Source organism: Choloepus didactylus, chromosome 20 (genome assembly GCF_015220235.1).
Source record: "Choloepus didactylus isolate mChoDid1 chromosome 20, mChoDid1.pri, whole genome shotgun sequence".
Classification (NCBI taxonomy): Eukaryota; Metazoa; Chordata; class Mammalia; order Pilosa; family Megalonychidae; genus Choloepus; species Choloepus didactylus.
In genome coordinates this window covers 16033923-16057094 of record NC_051326.1, presented here as the reverse complement: position 1 = coordinate 16057094, position 23172 = coordinate 16033923, and the positions used below count along the sequence as shown (strand labels likewise).

The 23172-nt window shown below is 38.2% G+C and overlaps 1 protein-coding gene and 1 pseudogene across 1 annotated transcript in view; one reads left to right on the top strand and one right to left on the bottom strand.

Annotated features, from left to right (window-relative positions):
• The window catches only part of LOC119516907 (solute carrier family 4 member 1 adaptor protein), a 39809-nt gene that overhangs the window by 10733 nt on the left and 5904 nt on the right, over positions 1-23172 (bottom strand). The window contains exons 6-10 of the mRNA XM_037813429.1: positions 12684-12844; positions 11848-11917; positions 11208-11394; positions 6796-6907; positions 4805-5051 (exon numbers count right to left, since the gene is read on the bottom strand). Of these exons, the coding sequence (XP_037669357.1) occupies positions 4805-5051; positions 6796-6907; positions 11208-11394; positions 11848-11917; positions 12684-12844 (777 nt within the window). The remainder of the gene's footprint in view (positions 1-4804; positions 5052-6795; positions 6908-11207; positions 11395-11847; positions 11918-12683; positions 12845-23172) is intronic.
• LOC119516913 lies at positions 783-1830 on the top strand (annotated as a pseudogene).

Below are 23172 nucleotides of genomic sequence, written 5' to 3'. Positions count from 1 at the left end.
CCCTCTCTCTCTCTAACTAAGCCACCTTGGCAGGTGAACTCACTGCCCTCCCCCCCTACATGGGGCCTGACTCTCAGGGGTGTAAATCTCCCTGGCAACACAGGATATGACTTCCAGGGATGAATCTGGACCCAGTATCATGGGATTGAGAACATCTTCTTGACCAAAAGGGGGATGCAAAATGGAACAAAATAAAGTTTCACTGGCTGAGAGATTCTAAATGGAGTGGAGAGGTCACTCTGGTGGACATTCTTACACACTATATAGATAACTCTTCTTAGGTTTTAATGTATTAGAATTGCTAGAAGTAAATACCTGAAACTATCAAACCCCAACCCAGTAGTCTGGACTTTTGAAGACGATTGTATAACAATGTAGCTTACAAGGGGTGACAGTGTGATCGTGAAAACCTTGTGGATCACACTCCCTTTATCTAGTGTATGGATGGATGAGTAATAAAATGGAGACAAAAACTAAATGAAAATTAGGGTGGGATGGGGGGATGATTTGGGTGTTCTTTTTTACTTTTATTTTGTATTCTTATTCTGAGTCTTTCTGATGTAAGGAAAATGTTCAAAAATAGATTGGGATGATGAATGCATAACTATATGATGGTACCATGAACATCTGATTGTACACAATGGATGACTGTATGGTTTGTGAATATATTTCAATAAAACTGAAATTAATTAAAAAAACAAAAACAAAAACAATGTCCTAGGTCTCAGCCTAGGTCGAGAGAGGAACCAGTGCCGAATCACAGACAGGCCTAGGTAGGGAAAATGATCCACGGTTGATTTCTCATAAACTGTTCTGGTAACATATTTCTAGAAAAGCAGTGGAAGAGTGCTGTAAGCCAGTCTGTCTGTGATTATTTCTTTGAAGCTTGGGAGAAAGCTGCTGATGTTGAAAATATACCACCCATAATTCCAACACATCTGTATCTACCGGGACAAGCTCTTCTTTGTTTCTGTCATACAGCCTAAAGTGCCACCTCTCTTTGTAACTGAGTTCCTACATCGAATTGCTGACACTTTTCAGGACTACTTTGGTGAGTGTTCAGAGGCTGCAATTAAGGATAATGTGGTCATAGTATATGAGCTCTCAGAGGAAATGTCAGACAATGGATTTTCACTGGCTACTGAATCTAACATTTTGAAAGAACTGGTTAAACCACCAACAATTCTACGTTCTGTTGTCAACTCTATTACAGGCAGTAGTAATGCTGGGGACACACTCCCCACTGGGCAACTATCCAACATCCCATGGCACCAGGTAAGGGTAAAACAAAACAACGAAGACTATTTTGATGTCATTGAAGAAACAGAAGCAATTATAGATAAATCAGGATCTACAGTCTTTGCAGAAATTCAGGGGGTCACTGAAGCTTGCATTAAACTGTCTGGAATGCCTGATCTTTCCCTTTCTTTCATGAACCCAAGGCTTCTGGATGATGTCAGCTTCCACCCCTCCATCAGGATTAAGCGTTGGGAGTCTGAAAGAGTTTTGTCATCTATTCCTCTAGAAGGAAATTTCCGACTCATATCGTACCGTGTCAGCTCACAAAATCTAGTGGCAATTCCAGTGTATGTGAAACAAAGCATCAGATTTAAGGAGAACAGTTCTTGTGGCAGATTTGATATTACCATTGGTCTAAAGCAGAATATGGGAAAAACTATTGAAGGAATCAACAGTGATAGTTCACATGCCAAAAGTTGTACTGAATATGAACCTGACACCAACACAAGGCAGATATACATTTGATCTAGTCACCAAGGTACCAACATGGGATGTGGGGAAAATTACTCCACAGAGGCTCCCAAGTCTTAAAGGACTGGTCAATTTACAGTCTGGAGCACCCAAGCCAGAAAATAATCCAAGCCTCAACAAACAGCTCAAGATCCAGCAACTTGCTATTTCAGGTTTGAAAGTAAACCACTTGGACATGTATGGGGAGCAATATAAGCCATTTAAAGGAGTCAAATATGTCACAAAAGCTGGAAAGTTCCAAGTGAGATCAGTTTGTTTTCCAAGTATCATTACAGTTTATTACTATTGGGTACCAAGTGGGTGGGAATACATATTCTAGTTAAAGCATCTGTCGAGCTACACACCCCTCACAAAGTAGCTTAGTAATCCATGTAGGATTCTTAAGAAGCTTTAAGCTAAGGAAACTTTTCTGTTGACTTAGCTTATTTTGTATTTTTTCACTAAGAAACATTTTGGAGGTGATTTCCTCGATGAGGGGTAGAAGCTGGGACATTGCACATTGTAAAAGCAAAGGCAGAAGGCTACAGTGATAACCTCTCTCCTAAAAACAAGTGAACTGCTATCAGCCAGCAGGAGCTGTCCCAATCTGTGATGTGACATGTCAGGTGCAGCCAAATGTCAGACCTTCTGATCTTCCCCATCCCAAATCAGCATCTGTCCTAACAGAGGAAGTCTCCCACCCCAAGAAGTTTACAGAAAACTGCCTCTTAAAGTGTTTGCCTTATTCAGCTTTTCACTTGTGCCATTAAGCAAGCACTGTGGAAAAGCGACCTCCACATGGCCCTGCCAGGGAGCACTGCTGCTTCATGCTCCATTCTCACTGTACTTGGTACTGTACTTTTTATAAATAAGATTTTTATGTAAAGCTCAGATTTTGATTTACAAGGACCTTGCTGCACTAAACACCATCTCAACTTTGTGCCACTTGCTCAGCTGTTAGATAACACATAAAAATTATTTGTTTCAAAGGGGCAAATTGTTTGTTAAGGTAATAAAAGGGAACACTACTTCTGCTTTTAGACAGTTTTGCAAGCACAAGAATTTGAGGTCTTAAGTAAATTACAGAGTAAAAGAGAAACAAGCTGAAACCTTTGCCATCTTCATATTTTTTTTTAAAGCTAATCAACACTACTTAACCCAGTAAGCCTAAATACCTTGCACCCCAGTTCAGCAAAAGAAGGAATATGTGCCTGCCTCACTATTATAATTTTTTTTAATCTCCTATCTTTTTCTTTGTTCTTAAGGGCTTGAATTTGCCTCCATCCCTTATCTGTAGGAGGGACTTCCTTTTCATATTGTGCTTCCCAAGGTTATAGTCAGTAGACTCCTGAAACTACTGTCATAATTGTCACTAGAGTACTAGAATGTCTTTTCTATACTGACCAAGTATGTGGAAGTCCATCATATTGAGGCATAAACAAAATCCTCAGTAACACTGATGATAGCACACTAATCATCGTGGTGGGCAAGTCAGTCTACATTTCACTCCACTTCAGTGGCTTGGAAGTCTTTGCCCGGTTATTTTTGCCTCATTAGACATGAAGAAATGGAGAAAAGCTGAAAGTCAAGAGATAAGTGCTGTTTCTTCATGTTTCCTTCTTGTTCTTATGTTATTAGCTTTCTTCTCATGGCTCCATTCTTTCCTTTTTTCACTCTTCTCAATTTTTAACTTCCTTTTCCTTAGGAAAGGGATAGTCCTTGTTATACTCATCTCATTTCTGCTGCAAAGGCTAGTGGTTGGTGCTGGGACAGGGAACCCACTCTACAGCATCATTCTTACCTTGGCCTGCCTAGGACACCCAACCCATCTTTCTTCTAGTAAGAAAGGGCCTTTTTTTGCAACTTCTAAATTTTCAGGGTACCCAATCTCAGATTGGCAGCTAAAATCAAGATGTTGTTAAGTATTCTCTTTGCCTAAGATTGGTTACCCAGTTCAACTGCGTCTTCATTTTTAATAAAGTTCTTACCTTGCTCTTCAGAGTTCTCACCTCAAAAGAGCAATCCAGAACATTTGCTTTTCTTTCTGCAGAATCCCTAATCTCAACCAGTTTTCCTCCTCTGCCATCTTTTATATACAAACAGATTGTATGCCAAGAGTCCCTTGCCTCTAGAAATTTCTGCTAAAACTTCCCAACTGTTTCCTTTTACATTTAAAGTATTGTATTTATTAAGTTGATAGACTCCAGCAAATCCTTTCTCTAGCTCTGGTCAGACTGTCATTAAAAAGATGAATACAACAACAACAACAACAAAATCAATGTCCTAGATAAGCAGAAAAATGGGAACAAAAATTAAATGAATAATACAGGGGATGGGATGTTTTGGGTGTTATTCTTTATGTGTATTTTTATTCTTTCTTTTTGGTGTAACGAAAATGTTCAAAAATTGATTTTGGAAATGAATGCACAACTATATGATGGCACTGGGAACAACTGACTGTACACTGTGGATGACTGTAGGATATGTGACTATATGTCAATAAAACTGAATTGGGAAAAAAAAAATCAATGTCCTCTTTCAACATTTTCCGTCACATTTGCTGAGGCAGGCGAATACAATGTGCCAGGTTCTCTGCTAGGTATGAGAGACAAAAAGATGAATAAGGCATGATGCTTCTCCTTGAGAAGCTTAGTCCAGTGAGTATAATTATGCTTATCTTCTGTTTTAGGGAGGAAAAAAAACGAGTAAGGGCAGGCTTATCGTAGACCACCTGGTCAGGTTCTAACACCCATCCTCTAACTCACAATGACATCTATCCTGCATCAGCTGTTGGTTCAGATTCCACAGCTTTAAATTTTCTCTCATTCTAGAATAGACTGGAAATACATGCCCTTAATTTGCAATAAGGGTAAATAATGACTGGCAATCAGAGGAAGAAGACCAATAAAATATATCTCCTTACTACAGAATCAATTTTATCACATATACAAGGTAAAAATGCACAAGCCAAGAACTTGCTTTCCTTTTTCAAATCTATCTATAATTAATGCAATTGAGCCAGTGAATAGCATAGGATGAAAAGGACAAATATTACCATGATTTTTTGTTTCTTTAGAACACATGAGATCCGTGGGGGCACTTGTTTCGTGCCCTGCTTCTTCTGGCTCTATCTCCTTCTGTAGTCTGTAGCTTCCATCCTCCACTTTTTCCTTCTCATGCTCCTCCTTTTTGTTCTCCTCCTCCTCTTCTTCCTCCTCTTCCTCTTCCTCCTCTTCTACTTCAGGCTCATCCTTCATTCTCATTAGAGTTGGAGAGAGTTCTGGACGCTTGGGGGGTAACTTCTATGAGGGAAACAAAACCATGAATGAGAAGTTCTACATAATGATAAAGAGAGACAAATCTCTTCAAGGAGGTTAAGCTAAGTGTAGAATGTCTAACTTTCTAGGTTGACAAACCCTGCAGAAATCTGCTGAAGTAGGGCTGTTGAAGAAATTTTACCCATCTATTATTACCATTAGCAAGTATCTATTAGTCCCTAGGGTCAAAAAAATATTAATTACAAAACACTTGAGCAGCTTTCAGAACTGTCGAGACAATAACTTTCTGTTGCCTTAAGCCAAAAAACAAAACAAAAAACAACAACAAAACACTTGGGCAGCTTGGAGGGAAGGAAAACATTTATCCCAGGTGAGTGCCAGTTGCAGGAATTCTGTCCTATTACCTCTCAGAGATTAAGGATCCTAATTTATTGCAAAATCTTCTAGGGAGTAAATCAGACAGCGTTCATAAGAAATTAATCATTTGTGCAGCTTTTTTTTTTTTTACCTGTTTTGTTTCCTTGAAATTGTGTTAAATACAATTTATCATAAAACTCCAGAGGCAGAAAACCTGGATTTGACTCCCAGCCTAGTTACTGATGGCGTGCTCTTATTTTTAACCTCTCAAACTCTGTTTCTCATCTGTGAGAGGTAATAATTCCCACACTTCATAAGGATGTAGGAAGGATTAAATGGTGTAAGGACAATCACATGGCAGAGCAGATGCATAGACTATGTTACATGTTAGTTGAATCTGAATATTACAACATCCATCCACCAGGAAAGAAGTATTTAACACAATTTCAAGGAAACAAAACAGGTAAATCGGTAAAACAGATCTTGAAGAAAAGGAAGACATTTCTTGAAGAATAAGATCATATATTCTAAACAAGGCCTTTCAATAATAGTAGTTATTAGAAAAAGCTGATGAAGTTAAGGAATGGCAAGAAGGTGCCAAGTTATACCCTAGATACATCACCTTTTAAATATGGGATTAGGAGAGAGTTTTTCTTCTGTTTAAAAACTACACACACAGGAAGCCTCCATCTCAGGCAAACCACACTCAAGTCAGGTCTAATGGCTGTGACTACAGATCTCTGCCACTAGAGGGCAGTTTACCCTAATTCAAGGTTTGGCTCCATGGAATGATGAAAACCTCTTAAAAGCTGAATCTTTAAATAGGACAATACATAAAGTGAAAACATACATCACTGAGGTGTTATAGGATAGTAGAAAGATCATAAAACTCCAGAGGCAGAAAACTTGGATTTGACTCCCAGCCTAGTTACTGATGGCGTGCTCTTATTTTTAACCTCCCAAACTGTTTCTCATCTGTGAGAGGTAATAATTTCCACACTTCATAAGGATGTAGGAAGGATTAAATGGTGTAAGGACAATCACAGACTATGTTACATGTTAGTTGAATCTGAATATTACAACATCCATCCACCAGGAAAGAAGTATTTAACACAGGAGACCCTTTCTTAAATGCAACATTAATCACAAATTAATAAACTGACATTCTGATTTATAAATCAGCTACTTGCAAAATGACTGGCATGAATCAATTTCCCAGTTCTTGATAATCCTAAAACGAACAGAAAAATCCAAAAACCGAATCCCGGGGAAGATGTGACCACACCAAAGCCCACCACAGCCCTTTTCCACACTACTCTGGAATGAGCCATTAGAGCTTTAAAAAGAAAAGAGAAAAAACACCTCAGAAATAACTCGAGCTAAAAGTTCAACACCTTGACCCACAACTCACCCCTACTGTTCCAGTTTTCAATTTGAATTTGCTTCCTCCTTTCATGGCACCAAAGAGAGGCAATGTAAGCTTTTTAGCTTTGTTTCCTGTATCTGTAGTCTGATTTTCAGTCCTAGGAAGAAATAATAATGTATACATATCTATTCCAATGAGACCAAGGTTATATCTAAAAATACTATGACACCAATGAAGAAACTTTTGGCAAAACAAAAACTAATATCTAAGTATACAATAATAAGAAAGGGATTCAGGCCAGCAGAGTATGAGTGGACAACACTGCTGACTGTCACGGATGCAAAGTATGTAAGGGCAAGTTGAGACAGCTACCTTAGTCTAGTAACTTGCAACACCTTCAAGACTTCACATTCACAAAATGAAGTTGATGGTACAAAGGTCACTGGCAAAAGAGAACACGTGGACATGACCCCATCTCTACTATGCAGCAGGAGGTAGGCCCATGTTATAAAGCCCGTTTTCCTACCAATCTCTGAAGACGACTCACAATGCCTCACTTATCTGGAGTGAGTCATAATCATTCATTTACACTTGTCATAATCATTCACAAAAGCCCTGAGCACCAGAGATTAAACAAACAAACAAACAAACAAAAAGCGTGTGGATGGAGGGGTGGCAGTGGGCTGGCGGGATACTCTGTGGTGAGTAACAACCACCACAAAGTGAGAGACCATGTAATCCTGAGCCTGTCAACATCCTCACTGGATGGAGGTAGTTATAAAAGCCAAGCCCTCTAAGGGAAAGCTGAGGAAGAACAAAAAGAAGAGATACAGAAATTAGAAAAAAGGACCATAGCAAAAACAAAAGCCATGGTGGCTGAGTTGACAAGAAGAGAGTACGCAGAGGCGACAACGAGAAGACAGCATGAGGACACGGAGGAAAACTCAGAACAGCCATGAGACCAGGGTTTTCTTACCATCGACCACAAGATGGCCCTGCAGTCTGGAGGAGCCTCCTGGAAAGACAGTACGGGCACTCCTAACTCACAAGAAAACGGCTACCCTACCTCACACTGGCACTACTTCCTTCTTTGACTTGAGTCTTATCCCCTCAGAGGGGCTTTTGGGCCTGACCTCACCTCCTTTCTCCCCACTACAGACAGAAGCCATTCCCTTGCTAAGGCCCCCAGGGCAATCCCGCCTGTCTGGCCCTGAAAGAACCTTCGCCAAGTCATTATCCTTCACCACCCTTCCCCACGGGCCTCGGGAAAGCTCCGGCATGGAAGGACAAAGGCAACAGCAACACAGGTATTTTCCAGCTCCATTAAATGGCTGGGCAGGTTTGGAGAATGTTCACAGACTGGCCCAAAGGAGACGGAAAAGCAGAAGGTGGAATCATAATCAAGAGTTGCTAGGGGGAAGGGAAGGTGGGCTGAGTCAGGTAGAAAGGGTGGAAGTTCAATCCTCAAGTGAGAAGAGGGAGCACGCACATTACATCTGAAGAGGAGAAGCTAGGCAGATACACCTGCCACCGGTGGGCGAGGCTCTGGAGGGGTCCAGTGTGTCTTCCAGCTCAGAACACTCCACAGGGGCTGATTTATCAAATTACAAGGATTACAAAGTTGGAACTCAAATGCACTGCTAATTTATTTACCCTGGACTATGCCTCCTGAGTTTTTACCTTTTCTCCACAAAAACAGTGCTACAAATAGTTGCTCGGTATAACAAAAATAAAAAATTCTGACAATGACAAAAATAATACATATATGCCAGCACTTTGTTAAGTGCTATTCATTTAATCTTTGCAACATCCTTATCTCCAATATACAGATAGGAAAGCAAGGATCAAAGAAGTTACACAACTTACCCCAAAATGCCAAAAAGTATTTGATAGAGCTGAGAATTAAAGCCAAGAAGTCTAACTCTAGTGCTAACCTACCTCCTATCAGAAAGGTAACTAAAAAACATCACATGGGTCAAATGGACGTTTTTGTGGGCTGATCTATGAATGACTGTATTAAATAGTCAATTTACACATTTTTTTTGCCTTCTTTTATTCATTTATTCATGCATTCATTCAACACAACTTTATGAGTCCTCACTATACTTAACTCTAGGCCCTTAAAATAAAGGTCAAAGAATGTGGTTCCTTACTTTGGTGGGAGAGAAGGGCAGATAACTATAATGCAGTGTGACCCATGCTAAAATAGAGTTCAGTTTGATGTACCAGGATAGATGAAGAAAGATGAGAAGCACCAAAATCTTCCAGAACGGTAACAGAAGACTGCTCAGAAGATGAGATGCTTGATCCGAGAATTCCAAGATAGGGAGGGTTTGGGGGTGGGGGATAAGAGATAAGCTCTTTCAGAAAAAAGAAAAGCCAACCATTGATGCACTGAGGTCTGTCTGAGCACAGACCATTCAGAGAACCATGAGCAGATGTCTGAAGTATCATGTGAAAGAGGAACCATGATGAGAGATGAGACTAGACAGGAAAGAACCAAGGTCACGAAAAGGTTTATATGCCATGCAAAAAAGGGAAAATTGAATCCAGTAAGCAATAAGGAGTCAAGGATTTAAGCACATAGGGTAAGATATCCTATCTAAGTGTTAGAAAGATGACTCTGGCATCATGCAGAGGATGTATTGTAGAGGATTTAAGCTGGAGGCAGGAAAACCAGGTAGAGGACATTTGCAAAATTCCAGGCAAGGGAAACTGAGAGCAGTGGTATGCAATGGTGATGGGAAGGAGTCATTCAATGATTTGAGAAATTTGGGATAGGTACACTCAACTAGACTTAAGTTTTAAACAAAGGGGAGCATTAGCATGGTTCTTGGCTTTCTGACTTGGACAAACAAGGGTTAGCAGTTCCTTCCTCGGAGAAAGGGAGATCAGGAATGAGAGCCGCTGGGAGAGGTAAGACGGTCAGAGAATTTTCTGACATGCTGGGTCTGAGACGCTCATGGGAGGTCCAGGTGTAGATGTCCAGCAAGCAGCTGGCTCTGGGAGTGTGAACCCCGGAGAGGAGTCTGGACTGGGACTGTCATTTGGAAGTCATTAGCATATGAGTTGTGGTTAAAAATAAATAAAAAAGGGGTTGGTCCCCTGGCCTCAAGGCAGGACAAGCTCTGTGGGGCCATCCATGTTCTTTATCCAGCCTCTTCCTCTGCCCCATCTTGCTTCCCTTAATAAAGCACTTACAGGAGAATCCCTGTCTCAGGCTCTGTTTTAGGGATCGTGAACTAAACAGGATATCTTAAGCATACACAAGTAATGTATAGGTATTCTTTCTCCCACCTACCACTTTCACACAGACAGATAGTACCTGTTATATACATGGTATGCTTTCGTAATTAAACTATCTTGAAAATATTTCCATATCTTACATAAATAGTTGCCTCATTCTGTTTATTTAACCCACATCCTCTTTAATAAAAAAGTCAGTGGTTTCTAATCTTTTGCTATTATAAATAATGCTGCATTGTATACTCATCATTTCCTAAGTTAGTGAGTATACTTGTGAAATAGATTCCTAGAAATGAAATTGCCAGATCAAAGGACATGTGCATTTGTAATCTGGATAGATCCTGTCAATTTGCCTCCTACAGGGATTGTACTAATTTGTCCTTCTGTGAGCAATATAAGAAAGCACTTATTAGTAGCAGCTTCACCAGCACACTATATTATCACAGTTAAGAAACTTTATCAATTTCATTGACAAAAAATGGTATGTTGTAGTATTCATGTTTCTCTTATTATGAGCATCTTTTTATATAGTTAAGAGCTATTTGTATTTCTTTTTTTATGGCCTGTCAGTTGATATCCTTTGGCCATTTTTTTCTTTGGTGTTTGGTTGTCTAGTTAACATTCATAGGTTCTCTTTATTATTAGGGAAACTAGCCTTTTGTGTATGTTGCTTTTTTTTAAAATGCAATTTTATTAGATATATTCACACACCATACAATCCATCTAAAATATATAATCAATGGCTCACAGTATCATCATATAGTCGTGCATTCATCCCCACAATCAATTTTAGAACATTGTCATTCCTCCAAAATAAAGAAAAAAATAAAAATAAAAAAGAACAACCAAAACATCCCATACCCCATCCCCCTCCCATTATTTATATATATGTTTGTCTTTATTTTATTACTCTTCTGTGCATGTTGCTTTTTAAAGTTTATTCTGCACTAAAAATTAAGTAAAAAATCTCAAGAGCCTTCCAATGAACCAGAAATCAATACAGTTTTTTCTAATAATCCTCTAGCAGTCTATATCTCACAATGAAATGGGTTTTTGTTAATCTAAGAAACCACTGCCTTCTGGGCTTTAAAAGATTTCTCATATATCTCTATTAAATAATGATTATCTTAGAAGGTAACATATAATTCAAAGTATTATCTATGCTAACTTGAGCTTATTTTAAACACCAAATATAACTAAGACAGACTTACTTTTTTAGTTCTGGAATCTCCGCTGGCTTTACAATTTTTATCAACCCTTTAAGTCTCTGTTGTTCTTTCCTTAGTTCAAAAGTTCTCAAATGAAGTTTCTTCCGGGACACACCATCTAATGCACTCCCCGATTTCATTTCTGACATGAATGCATCTAAAGAATCCTGAGATGGTGACTCCGACAAAACTATCCAAGAAAGGAATAATACTTGTTTAAAAAGATGGCTCCACATACATATTTTTTAACTTTATGAGGGGAAAATCACATAATATAAAACTCCAAAATATTTAAAAATACCTAAAGTTTCCATAGAAAAGTCACTATAACAGAGCTGGACATAGAACACAGAACATATAGAGCATTACAAAGCCCAAACAAATCATAGCTGTGAGATCTTGGGAAGTTGCTTCACCTCTTTGGGCTTCATTCCCCTCATCTATTAAATAAAGGTTGGACCAAATGATTTATAATGTTCTTTCTAGCTCTAAAGTGCTGTAATTTGATGCTCTTTAGAGAAAGATTCTTTGGCTTCATGTTCTATATGGTCTGTCTTGTTAACCAATATAGCCCCAGAGCCTAGCACAGTGCCCTATTTATGGTAGGTGCTCAATAAATGTCTGTTCAGTGAATCATTCTTACCTTTGCTTGAGGCTTTCAACCTCTCAGAAATTTCAGAGAGTTCCTTTTCAGCATCATTTAACTTTGCAACCTGTAATGCCCAAATCAACAGGATTAGCACATATTTTTCTTCTTAAAAAACATGATAGTCTTCCTTATTTTCCTCCTCTCATTTTCACTACTGCAACTACTAGTTTTAAGAAAATTAATTAAGAAGTCCAGTTAAGTCCACTCCATGAAGAGTTAACCTTTTCATAGTTAATTCTAATTGAACTAATTTCTGAATTAAAGAACTCAGAATTAAATAGTATAAATGTACAAAATTCAGAACTTATTTTACTTAAAAGAGAGTTGAAGGCATTTGTTTTGATTGATGAATCAAAAGGATAGATAATGGGAATGTTTTAAGCCCTAGATAGTACTTCACATAGTTTAAGCACATGCTACCTTATGATAATTTCATGAAGAATATACTGTTGAAGACCATTACCACATTATCTCTTCAAAATGCCTTTGACTCTTCTTGACTGCCAGAAGCCTAAAAGTGAATTTTATCTCAGATTGTCCAAATTTGGAAAATTTCCTTTATTTTTTGAGTGTAGCATCCTATCCGAAGAGTGTTCATTAACGGATCAGTATCAACCTAGAGGAACATCTCTAGGAGCAAGTAAAATATTTTTCCAACTACTTAGATAAATCTAGGTGAATGTTGCCATCAAATTTACAGATCGTACCAAGTTGTAATTGAGATTTCAAAGCTATTTCTTCAAAAAGTATACTATCATAAGAGATTTAAATAATACATGACTTTATAAGAAGATTAAGCTACCACAACTACTTCTATCAATAAAACTTGCCAATGACTCAAAGGTCTCTGGCTTCTCATCAATCTTCCCAGCCTTCTTCATTCGGTTCAGACGCTTCTTCTCAACCAGGCCAGTCCGATCAAGAAATGTGTCATCATCACTATCATAAAAGTCTTCATCTTCCCAGTTCTTGGCTTTCCTTTTCCGAGATACTAGAGGGGGATAAAATAAAGATAATAAGATCTAATTTTTAAAAAAGAAGAAGAAAAAGAAAAGAAAGGAGGCAGGTAGGCAAGCAGATTAAAGTATGATCATCAATTATTGAAAGAGAGGAATCAAGGAGCTGCCAAATTACGTATAAAAACAAAGGGCTAATTATAAGGACCAAACTCCACTTTGTCTAGTTTATGGATGGATGTGTAGAAAAGTAGGGGAAGGAAACAAACAGACAAAGGTACCCAGTGTTCTTTTTTACTTCAATTGCTCTTTTTCACTCTAATTATTATTCTTGTTATTTTTGTGTGTGTGCTAATGAAGGTGTCAGGGATTGATTTAGGTGATGAATGTACAACTATGTAATGGTACTGTAAACAATCGAAAGTACAATTTGTTTTGTATGACTGCGTGGTATGTGAATATATCTCAATAAAATGATGATTAAAAAAAAAAATAAAATGGCAAGCGTTATGTTGTGTATATGTTACCACAATAAAAATTAAAAACAAAACAACAACAAAAAAAAACAAAAAAAAAAAAAAAAAAAAAGGGCTAATTTATTTAATGAAAAGGATCTTAAAAATTAATTAAAAAATTTAAATTTTTTAATAATTAAAGAAATACAAATGAAAACAGTAAGATTTAACTTTTCACCTATTAGACTAGAAAAAAAGTAAAAAGATTAATAATGCCTATTTTGGTAAGGATATGTGAAAATGGACCCTCAAACAGATGGTAGGAATGTACATTGTTACAATCTTTTTGAAAGTCAATCTTACAACATCTGCCAAGATTAAAAACATATATATCCATTGACCCAGGAGCTCTACTTCTAAAGAGGTATCCTATAAATATCTATGCAACATTGCTTATAACAGTGAAAATCTGGAAAGCTCATCAATAGTGGACTGTGGTAGCTATTATTTTTTTGTCTAACCAACACCTTCCTATTCCCTTGTTCTGGTAAAAGTGCCCCTTTTCTTCTCAGAAACTTCTCACCCATTCCCATCTGATTTAGGGGTAGGCATGTGACCAAAGCCAGATTAGTAAGAGTTCTTCCCTGATATTATATTTTTATCACAGCATAGGGAAAAAGAGGTTCTTTTTCCAGTGAGGTTATTAAAGTGAGAGGTTATAAATCCAGGGCTGCAAGCAGCTCACTTTTCTGCATGGGATAAGGATTATTTACAAAATAAAACCATGCATTCATGAGACAGTCTCACTCACAGACAGACAGATACACACACACATACATACACACACAGCTTATATGTGTCCTGGTGAAACTGAGTTTCAGTTCCAGAACTTGAGGCCCTAATTCATGCAAATCTTCCTTCAATTCTATGGGCCACCCTTTCCAGTTTTGGAGGCCAATAACCTTTCTCTCTAAGCTAGTGCAACCAAAATAGTCCTTATTAATCTAAGCCTGATGATTTCCAGGTTAAGATGGTACGTTAAAATACATAATTAGGGATGGGGCAAGATGGCAGAGTGGTGAGGTGTGTGTTTTAGTTACTCTTCCAGGGCAGTTGATAGAAAGCCAGGAACTGCGTGGACCAGACACTGCAGGGGAATTTGAGTTTGGGCATGCTTCACACAACACTCACAGATGCGCGGAGTGAAATCTGACAGAAAATTAGAGACTCAAGAAGTACAGCACACCCCAAACAGAACAGACCCCAATAGACCTACTCCAAGACACTTACCGATCAGATTGTCCAATGTCAAAGACAAAGAGAGAATTCTGAAAGCAGCAAGAGAAAAGCAATCCATCATATACAAGGGAAGCTCGGTAAGACTATGTACAGATTTCTCCACAGAAACCATGGAGGCAAGAAGACAGTGGTATGATACATTTAAGACACTGAAAGAGAAAAACTGCCAACCAAGAATTCCATATATCCGGCAAAACTGTTCTTCAAAAATGAGGGAGACCACCTCGATGGTTGCTAATGTGCTCACAGACATAGGGGACTGGTGGTTTGATGGGTTGAGCCCTCAGGACTTGCCCTTGGGAAGACTGTTGCTGCAAAGGAGAGGCTAGGCCTCCCTATAATTGTGCCTAAGAGCCTCCTCCCAAATGCCTCTTTGTTGCTTAGATGTGGCCCTCTCTCTCTACCTAAGCCAACTTGAAAGGTAAAATCACTGCCCTCCCCACTACCTGGGATCTGACACCCAGGGGACTGAATCTCCCTGGCAACGTGGACTATGACTCCCAGGGAAGAATGCAGACCCGGCATTGTGGGATGGAGAACACCTTCTTAACCAAAAGGGGGATGTGAAAGAAAATGAAATAAGCTACAGTGGCAGAGAGATTCCAAAAGGAGCCAAGAGGTCACTCTGGTGGGCACTCTTACGCACAATACAGACAACCATTTTTATGTTCTAGTGAATTAGAATAGCTAGCAGTAAATATCTGAAACTATCAAATTACAACCCAGAACCCATGAATCTTGAAAATGATTGTATAAAAATGTAGCTTATGAAGGGTGACAATGGGATTGGGAAAGCCATATGGACTACACTCCCCTTTGTCTAGTTTATGGATAGATGAGTAGAAAAATGGGGGAAGGAAAAAAAACAAAGGCACCCAGTGTTCTTTTTTACTTTAATTGCTCTTTTTCACTTTAATTATTATTCTTGTTATTTTTGTGTGTGTGGTAATGAAAGTGTCAGGGATTGATTTTGGTGATGAATGCGCAACTATGTAATGGTACTGTGAACAATAGAATGTACGCTTTGTTTTGTATAACTGCATGGTATGTGAATATATCTCAATAAAATGAATTTTTAAAAAAATGAGCGAGAGATTAAAATACTTTCAGACAAACAAACACTGAGCAAGTTTGTGACTAAGAGACCAGCACTACAAGAAATACTAAAGGGAGTGCCACAGGCTGATAGGAAAAGACAGGAGAAAGAGGTTTGGAAAAGAGTGTAGAAATGAAGATAATTAGGAGGGGTAAAAAGAGAGAGAAGAAAAAACAGGACATGACATATAAAATACAGAAGACAAAATAATAGAAGAAAGTACAGCCCTTACAGTAATAACACTAAATGTTAATGGATTAAACTCCCCACTAAAAAGACACAGACAGACAGAATGGATTAAAAAACAGGATCCATCTATATGCTGTCTACAAGAAACTCACTTTAGACAGAAGGACAATAATAGGCTGAAAGTGAAAGGTTAGAAAAAGATATTTCATATAAACAGCAACCAGGAAAAAGCAGGAGTAGCTATATTAATATCAGACAAAATAGACTTCAAAAGTGAAACAATTAAAAGAGACAAAGAAGGACACTATATATTAATAAAAGGGTCAATTCAGCAATAAAACATATCATAAATATTTATGCACCAAGCCAGAGTGCTCCAAAATTCATGAGGCAAACATTGAGAACACTGAAAGAAGAAGTAGATAACTCCACAATAATAGTTGGAGACTTCAATACACCGCTCTCATCAATGAGAACATCTAGACAGAGGATCAATAAGGAAAAGGAGGTGTTGAATTGTATGATAAATGAACTAGACTTTACAGACATTTATAGAACACTACACCCCACAATAGCAGTATACATGTTTTTCTCAAGTGCTCATGGAACATTCTCTAGGATAGACCACATGCTGGGTCACAAAGCAAGTCTCAACAAATTTAAAAATACTGACTTCCAGCTTCTGGCTGCTCCCCATGGCTTGTCTCTCCATGGCCTTCTCTATAAGGCCTCTAGTAATAGCACTAAGACCCATCCTGATTGAGTTGGGCCACACCTTAACTGAAGTAACTATCAAAAGGTTTTATTCACAGTGGGTTCACCCCTATTCTTACAAGTTTAATTGCAGAGTCATCTGGTAATTCTACATTTAACTTTTGGAGAAACACCAAATTGCTTTCCACAGCAGCAAGAGAATTTTATATTCCCTTAAAGAGTACAGGAGGGTTCCAAGTAATGAGCCTCTTTGCTGCTATGGATTGAAATATGTCCCCCAAAAAGTTGTGTTGAATTCCTCTCCCTAGTACCTTAGGGTATGATGTGAAATTTCCAGATTTCCTTCTGTTATTGATTTCCATCCTCATTCCTTTGTGGTCAGAGAAAATATTTTGTATGGCTTCAAACGTTTAAAACATACTGAGACCTATTTTGTGACCTAAAATACAGTCTATACTGATGAATGATCCATGTGCACTTGAGTAGAGCATGTATCCTGCTGCTATTGTTTGGGGTGTTCTATATTTTTCTGTTAAGTCTAGTTCTATACTGTTGGTCAAATCTATTTCCTTATTTACCTTCTGCTAGATGTTTATTCATTATTAATATTAAGTTATTGAAGCTTCCCTTAATTATTATAGAACTATTTTCCCCAATTCTGTCAATGATTGTTTCATATAGGTGAGGCCCTATTCATCCATTAATATATATTTACAGTTGTTATATAAACAATACACTCTTAGAAAACCAGTGGGTAAAGGAAGAAATTACAAGAGGAATTAGTAAATACCTTGAGGCAAATGACAATGAAAACACAACATATTGAAACTTATGGGATGCAGCAAAGGCAGTGCTGAGAGGGAAATTTATTGCCCTAAATGCCTATATTAAAAGAGAAGAGAGAGCAAAAATTGAGGAATTAGCTGTCCACCTGGAGGAACTAGAGAAAGAACAGCAAACTAACCCCAAAGCAAACAGAAGGAAAGAAATAACAAAGATTAGAGCAGAAATAAATGAAACTGAGAATAGAAAAACAATAGAGAGAACCAACAAAATCAGAAGCTGGTTCTTTGAGAAAATCAACAAAATTGATGGACCTCTAGCTAGGCTAACAACAAAAAAAGAGAGAGCGTGGATGCAAATAAATGCAATCAGAAATGGGAAAGGAAACAAAACTACTGACCCTGCAGTAATAAAGAAGATAATGAGAAGATACTATGAGCAACTATATGCTAATAAACTGGAGAACTTACAGGAAATGGATAACTTCCTAAAAAAGCATAAACAACCAACATTGACCCGAGAAGAAATAGACAAACTCAACAAACCAATCACAAGTAAAGAGACCGAGTCAGTCATCAAAAAGCTCCCCAAAAAGAAAAGATCGAAGATCAGGAACAAGACAGGGATGCCCACTGTCACCATTGTTATTCAACTTTGTGCTGGAAGTTCTAGCTAGAGCAATTAGGCAAAAAAAAGAAATAAAAGGCACCCAAATTGGAGAGGAAGAAATAAAACTTTCACTGTTTGCAAATGACATGATTCTATGTGTAGAAAATCCAGAAAAATCTACAGCAAAGCTATGAGAGCTAATCAATGAATACAGCAAAGTGGCAGGCTACAAGATCAACACTCAAAAATCTGTAGTGGAGAGACAACGAAGATGGTGGCATAGAGAGGAGTGGAAGACTGCTAGTCCCCCTGGAACAATTCATAAATGACCAAAAAACTAGCAAATAACCTGGAACAACTGCAAGGAGACAAACGTGACTGTCCACTCATCACACACCAACCTGAATTGGGAGGAGTGCCTGAGATCGCAGCATAAAATCTGTAAGTAAAAACTGCGGACCCGCACCAAGAGCCGAGAGCCCCTCCCTCACGGAAGCCTTACAGTGCTAGACAGCAGCACTCTCTCAGCCCAGCTCCAACTGGGGTTTTAATGTTAACTGCTTAATACAGACAGTGAATCACCAACAAGCAGACAGAGGCTTTTGATGACGACTGACCTTGGGAGAGCCAGGGAACATATATGTCTCAGAATGGGGAGCCCAGAGGATCGGGTGCTATCTTTGGCCAACGTGTAAATCTGGGAGCTTCCTGTCCCTTTCTCTCTGAGTCAACCTGGGCGACTCAGTGGAGAAGCCTTAGCCATTTTCAACCCACAGTGCTTGGCAGTAAAGCCTCAGCCATTTTAAAATCACAGCACTCTAACCAGCAGGATCAGAGAAACAAAGAATCTATTCATATGCAAATAACCTCTCTGGAGGGGGCATAGCTTCCCAAGAGGAAAGGGAGGGGCCCAGCCCTTCTTCCTGCTTACATTCCAAAACAGACCCCAGAGCCTGGGGGAGGAGAGCCGCGGGCCACACCCCCTTACACCAGCCCATGACAGGCATACCTGCCCGGCAGAAAAGCACAGGGTGTGTCAGTCCTCTAAGAAAAACATCAGGGAAATCGGATACTGAGTATTTCCTCCTCCTGTGACCTGAGCCTATTCTCGATCTGGAAAAACATGATTGTTTTCCTAGGAGGTCAGATGCCTAGGAGGTCAGATGCCTAGGCAACCTACACTAAGAAAAACAAAGTTATGGCCCAGTCAAAGGAACAAATTTACACTTCAACTGAGATACAGGAATTTAAACAACTAATGCTAAATCAATTCAAAAAGTTTAGAGAAGATATGGCAAAAGACATAAAGGCAGTGTTTATGAAAACACTGGGCATACACAAGGCAGAAGTCAAAAGTTCAAAAAAACAACTAGCAGAATCTATGGAAATGAAAGGCACAACACAAGAGATGAAAGACACAATGGAAACATACAACAGCAGATCTTAAGAGGCAGAAGAAAACACTCAGGAACTGGAGAACAAAACACCTGAAAGCCTACATGCAAAGGAGCAGATGGAGAAAAGAATGAAAAAATATGAGCAACGTCTCCAGAAACTTAAGGACGAATGGAAATATAAGAATATACATATATATCATTGGTATCCCAGAAGGAGAAGGGAAGGGAAAAGGGGAAGAAGCAATAATAGAGGAAATAACCAATGAAAATTTCCCATCTCTTATGAAAGACATAAATTACAGATCCAAGAAGCACAGCGTACTCCAAACAGAATAGATATGAATAGGCCTACACCAAGACACTTACTAATCAGATTATCAAACATCAAAGACAGAGAGAATTCTGAAAGCAGCAAGAGAAAAGCAATCCATCACATACAAAGGAAGCTTAGTAAGACTATGTGTGGATCTCTCAGCAGAAACCATGGAGGCAAGAAGGAAGTGGTGTGATATATTTAAGATACTGAAAGAGAAAAACCGCCAACCAAGAATCCTATATCCAGCAAAAGTGTCCTTCAAATATGAGGGAGAGCTCAAAATATTTCCCGACAAACAGACAATGAGAGACTTTGTGAACAAGACACCCGCCCTATAGGAAATACTAAAGGGAGCACTACAGACTGATAGGAGAAGACAGGAGTGAGTCTGGAACACAATTCTGGGAGATGGTAGCACAGCAATGTAAGTACACTGAACAAAGATAACTATGAATATGGTTGAGAGAGGAAGGTTGGGAGCATGTGAGACACCAGAAGAAAGGAGGAAAGCTAAAGACTGGGACTGTGTAACTCAGTGAAATCCAGAGTGTTCAACAATTGTGATAAAATGTACAAATACATTCTTTCACGAAGGAGAACAAGCAAATGTCAGCCTTGCAAGGTGTTAAAAATGGGGAGGCATTGGGGGAGGGATGCAACCAACATAAACTAGAGACTGTAACTAACAGAATCATTGTATTAAGCTCCTTTTAATGTAACAAAGGCGATATACCAAGGTAAATGCAGATAAGGGGGGAGGATAGGGGGGCGTGTGAGACACTTGACATTGGTGGTATTGTCTGACTCTTTATTCTACTTTGATTTAAAGTTATCTTTCCTTTTGCTGCTTCCTAGCTGTCATTTTTTTTTTCCTGTTTCTTTTCTTTTTCTTTTGCCTCTCTACCCTCTTTGACTCTTCCTCCTGCTTTGTGGAAGAAATGTAGATGCCCTTATATAGATAGTGGAGAGGGTGGTGAACACATAAATATGTGACTATACAGGATACCATCAATTGTTTACTTAGGATGCAATGTATGGCAGGTGAACAAAACCATCTTAAAAAAAAAAATGGGATGATGACAAAACCTTGAGGGCAATATACTGAGTCAAATAAGCCAGGCACATAAGGACAAATATTGCAGGGTCTCACAGATAGGAACTAATTATAATACTTAAACTCACAGACATGAAATAAAGGGTACCAAGATATAGGATGAGGCTAAAGAATGGGGAGTGGTTGCTTAGTATGAGTAGAATGTTCAACTAAGATGAACTTAAATGTTTGGAAATGAACAGAGGTGTCGGTAACAAGATGTGAGAATAACTAAGTGCTGAATGGTGCATGAATGAGGTGGAAAGGGGAAGCTCAGAGTTATATATGTAACCAGAAGGAATGTTGGAGGTCAAAAGATGGGAATGTATAAAACTGAATCCTATGGTGGGCAATGTCTGTGATTAATTGTATAAATATTAGAAATCTCTTTCATGAACCAGAACAAATGTATGAGAATACAACTAGAAGTTAATAATAGAGAGGCATATAGGGAAAAAATATATACCTATTGCAAACTATATACTACAGTTAGTAGTATTTCAACGTTCTTTCATAAACATAACAAATGTACTATACCAATACTATGAGTCACCAATGGAGGGGGGTTGGTTAGGGATATGGGAGGATTCGAGTTTCCTTTCCTTTTTTTTTTCTTCATCTTTCACTTTATTTCTTGTCTGGACTAATGAAAAGGCTCTAAAAATTGAACAAAAATTAAGTGTGGTGACGGACACACAGCTGTATGACGGTACCGGGGGCAACTGATTATACACTTTGGATCTTTGGATAATGGTATGGTATATGAACAATCTCAATGAAAAAGTAAAAAAAAAAAACAAAAAAAAAAAACCTGTAGTGTTCTTATACACAAGTAATGTGCAACAAGAGGAAGAAATAAAAAAAAAAAATTCCATTTACAATAGCAACCAAAAGAATCAAGTATTTAGGAATAAACTTAACCAAGGACACAAAAGACCTATTTAAAGAAAACTACAAGAAACTGCTAAAAGAAATTGAACAGGGATCTAAAAAAATGGAAGAACATACCATGTTCATGGATTGGAAGACTAAATATAATTAAGACATCAACTCTACCTGAACTGATTTATAGATTCAATGCAATACCAATTAAAATCCCAACAACTTACTTTGCAGAAATAGAAAAACCAATAACCAAATTTATTGGAAGGGCAAGGTGCCCTCAATGGCCAAAAATATCTTGAGAAAGAGGAATGAACTGGGAGGTCTCACACTACCTGACTTTGAAGCATATTACAAAGCTACAGTGCTCAAAACAGCATGGTACTGGCATTAGGACAGAGATACCAACCAATGGAATCGAATTGAGTGTTCAGAAATAGACTCTCACATCTAGGGACAACTGATCTTTGATCAGGCAGTCAAGCCAAAGCAACAGGGACAGAGTAGCCTCTTCAATAAATGGTGCTTGGAGAACTGGATATTCATTTCCAAAAGAATGAAAGAGGACTCCTACCTTACACCTTATACAAAAATTAACTCCAATTGGATCAAAGTCCTAAACATAAGCACTAAGACCATAAGACTCTTAGAAGAAAACGTAGGGCAATATCTTAAAGATCTTGTGATAGGAGGTGGTTTCCTAGACCTTATACCCAAAGCGCGAGCAACCAAAGAACAAATAGACAATTGGTATCTCCTCAAAATCAAACACTTTTGTACTTCAAAGGACTTTGTTAGAAAAGTAAAAAGGCAGCCTACACAATGGGAGACAATATTTGGAAACCACATATCAGATAAGGGTTTAATATCCTGAATATATAAAGCAATCCTACAACTCAACAACAGAAAGACAAACAATCCAATCAAAAAATGGGCAAAAGACATGGACAGACACTTTTCTGAAGAGGAAATACAAACGATTTGGGAGTTCTTTTTAACTTTTATTTCTTATTCTGATTCTGATTCTTTCTGGTGTAAGGAAAGGGGTCAAAAATAGACTGGGGTGATGAAGGCATAACTATATGATGGTACTGTGAACAGTTGATTGTATACCATAGATGATTGTATGGTATGTGAATATACCTCAATAAAATGGAATTTAATTTACAAAAATACATAATTAATTTCACTCTCTCCCCCAAATGCACTAAAACTACAGTAAAGAGATGAAAAGATTTATGTTGTACTATATAAATGTCTCCACAATTAAAAAAAAGGAGGGGGGTAACTAAAGAGATAATGGTAACTAAAGGCAATAAATGACACTAGATGAGATCTCGGAATGGAGGGAAAAGTTCAAAAGGACATTCTGGGGACATAAGGAAAAAATGGAATATAGAATGTTAGTTTTATATCGATGTTAAATTTCTTGAACTTGATAACTGCACTTAGGTTAATTGTATGGGTGAGTATCCTTGGACATAAGAAATGTGCATGGAGGTATCACGTGTTCAAGGAGTATGATGTGTG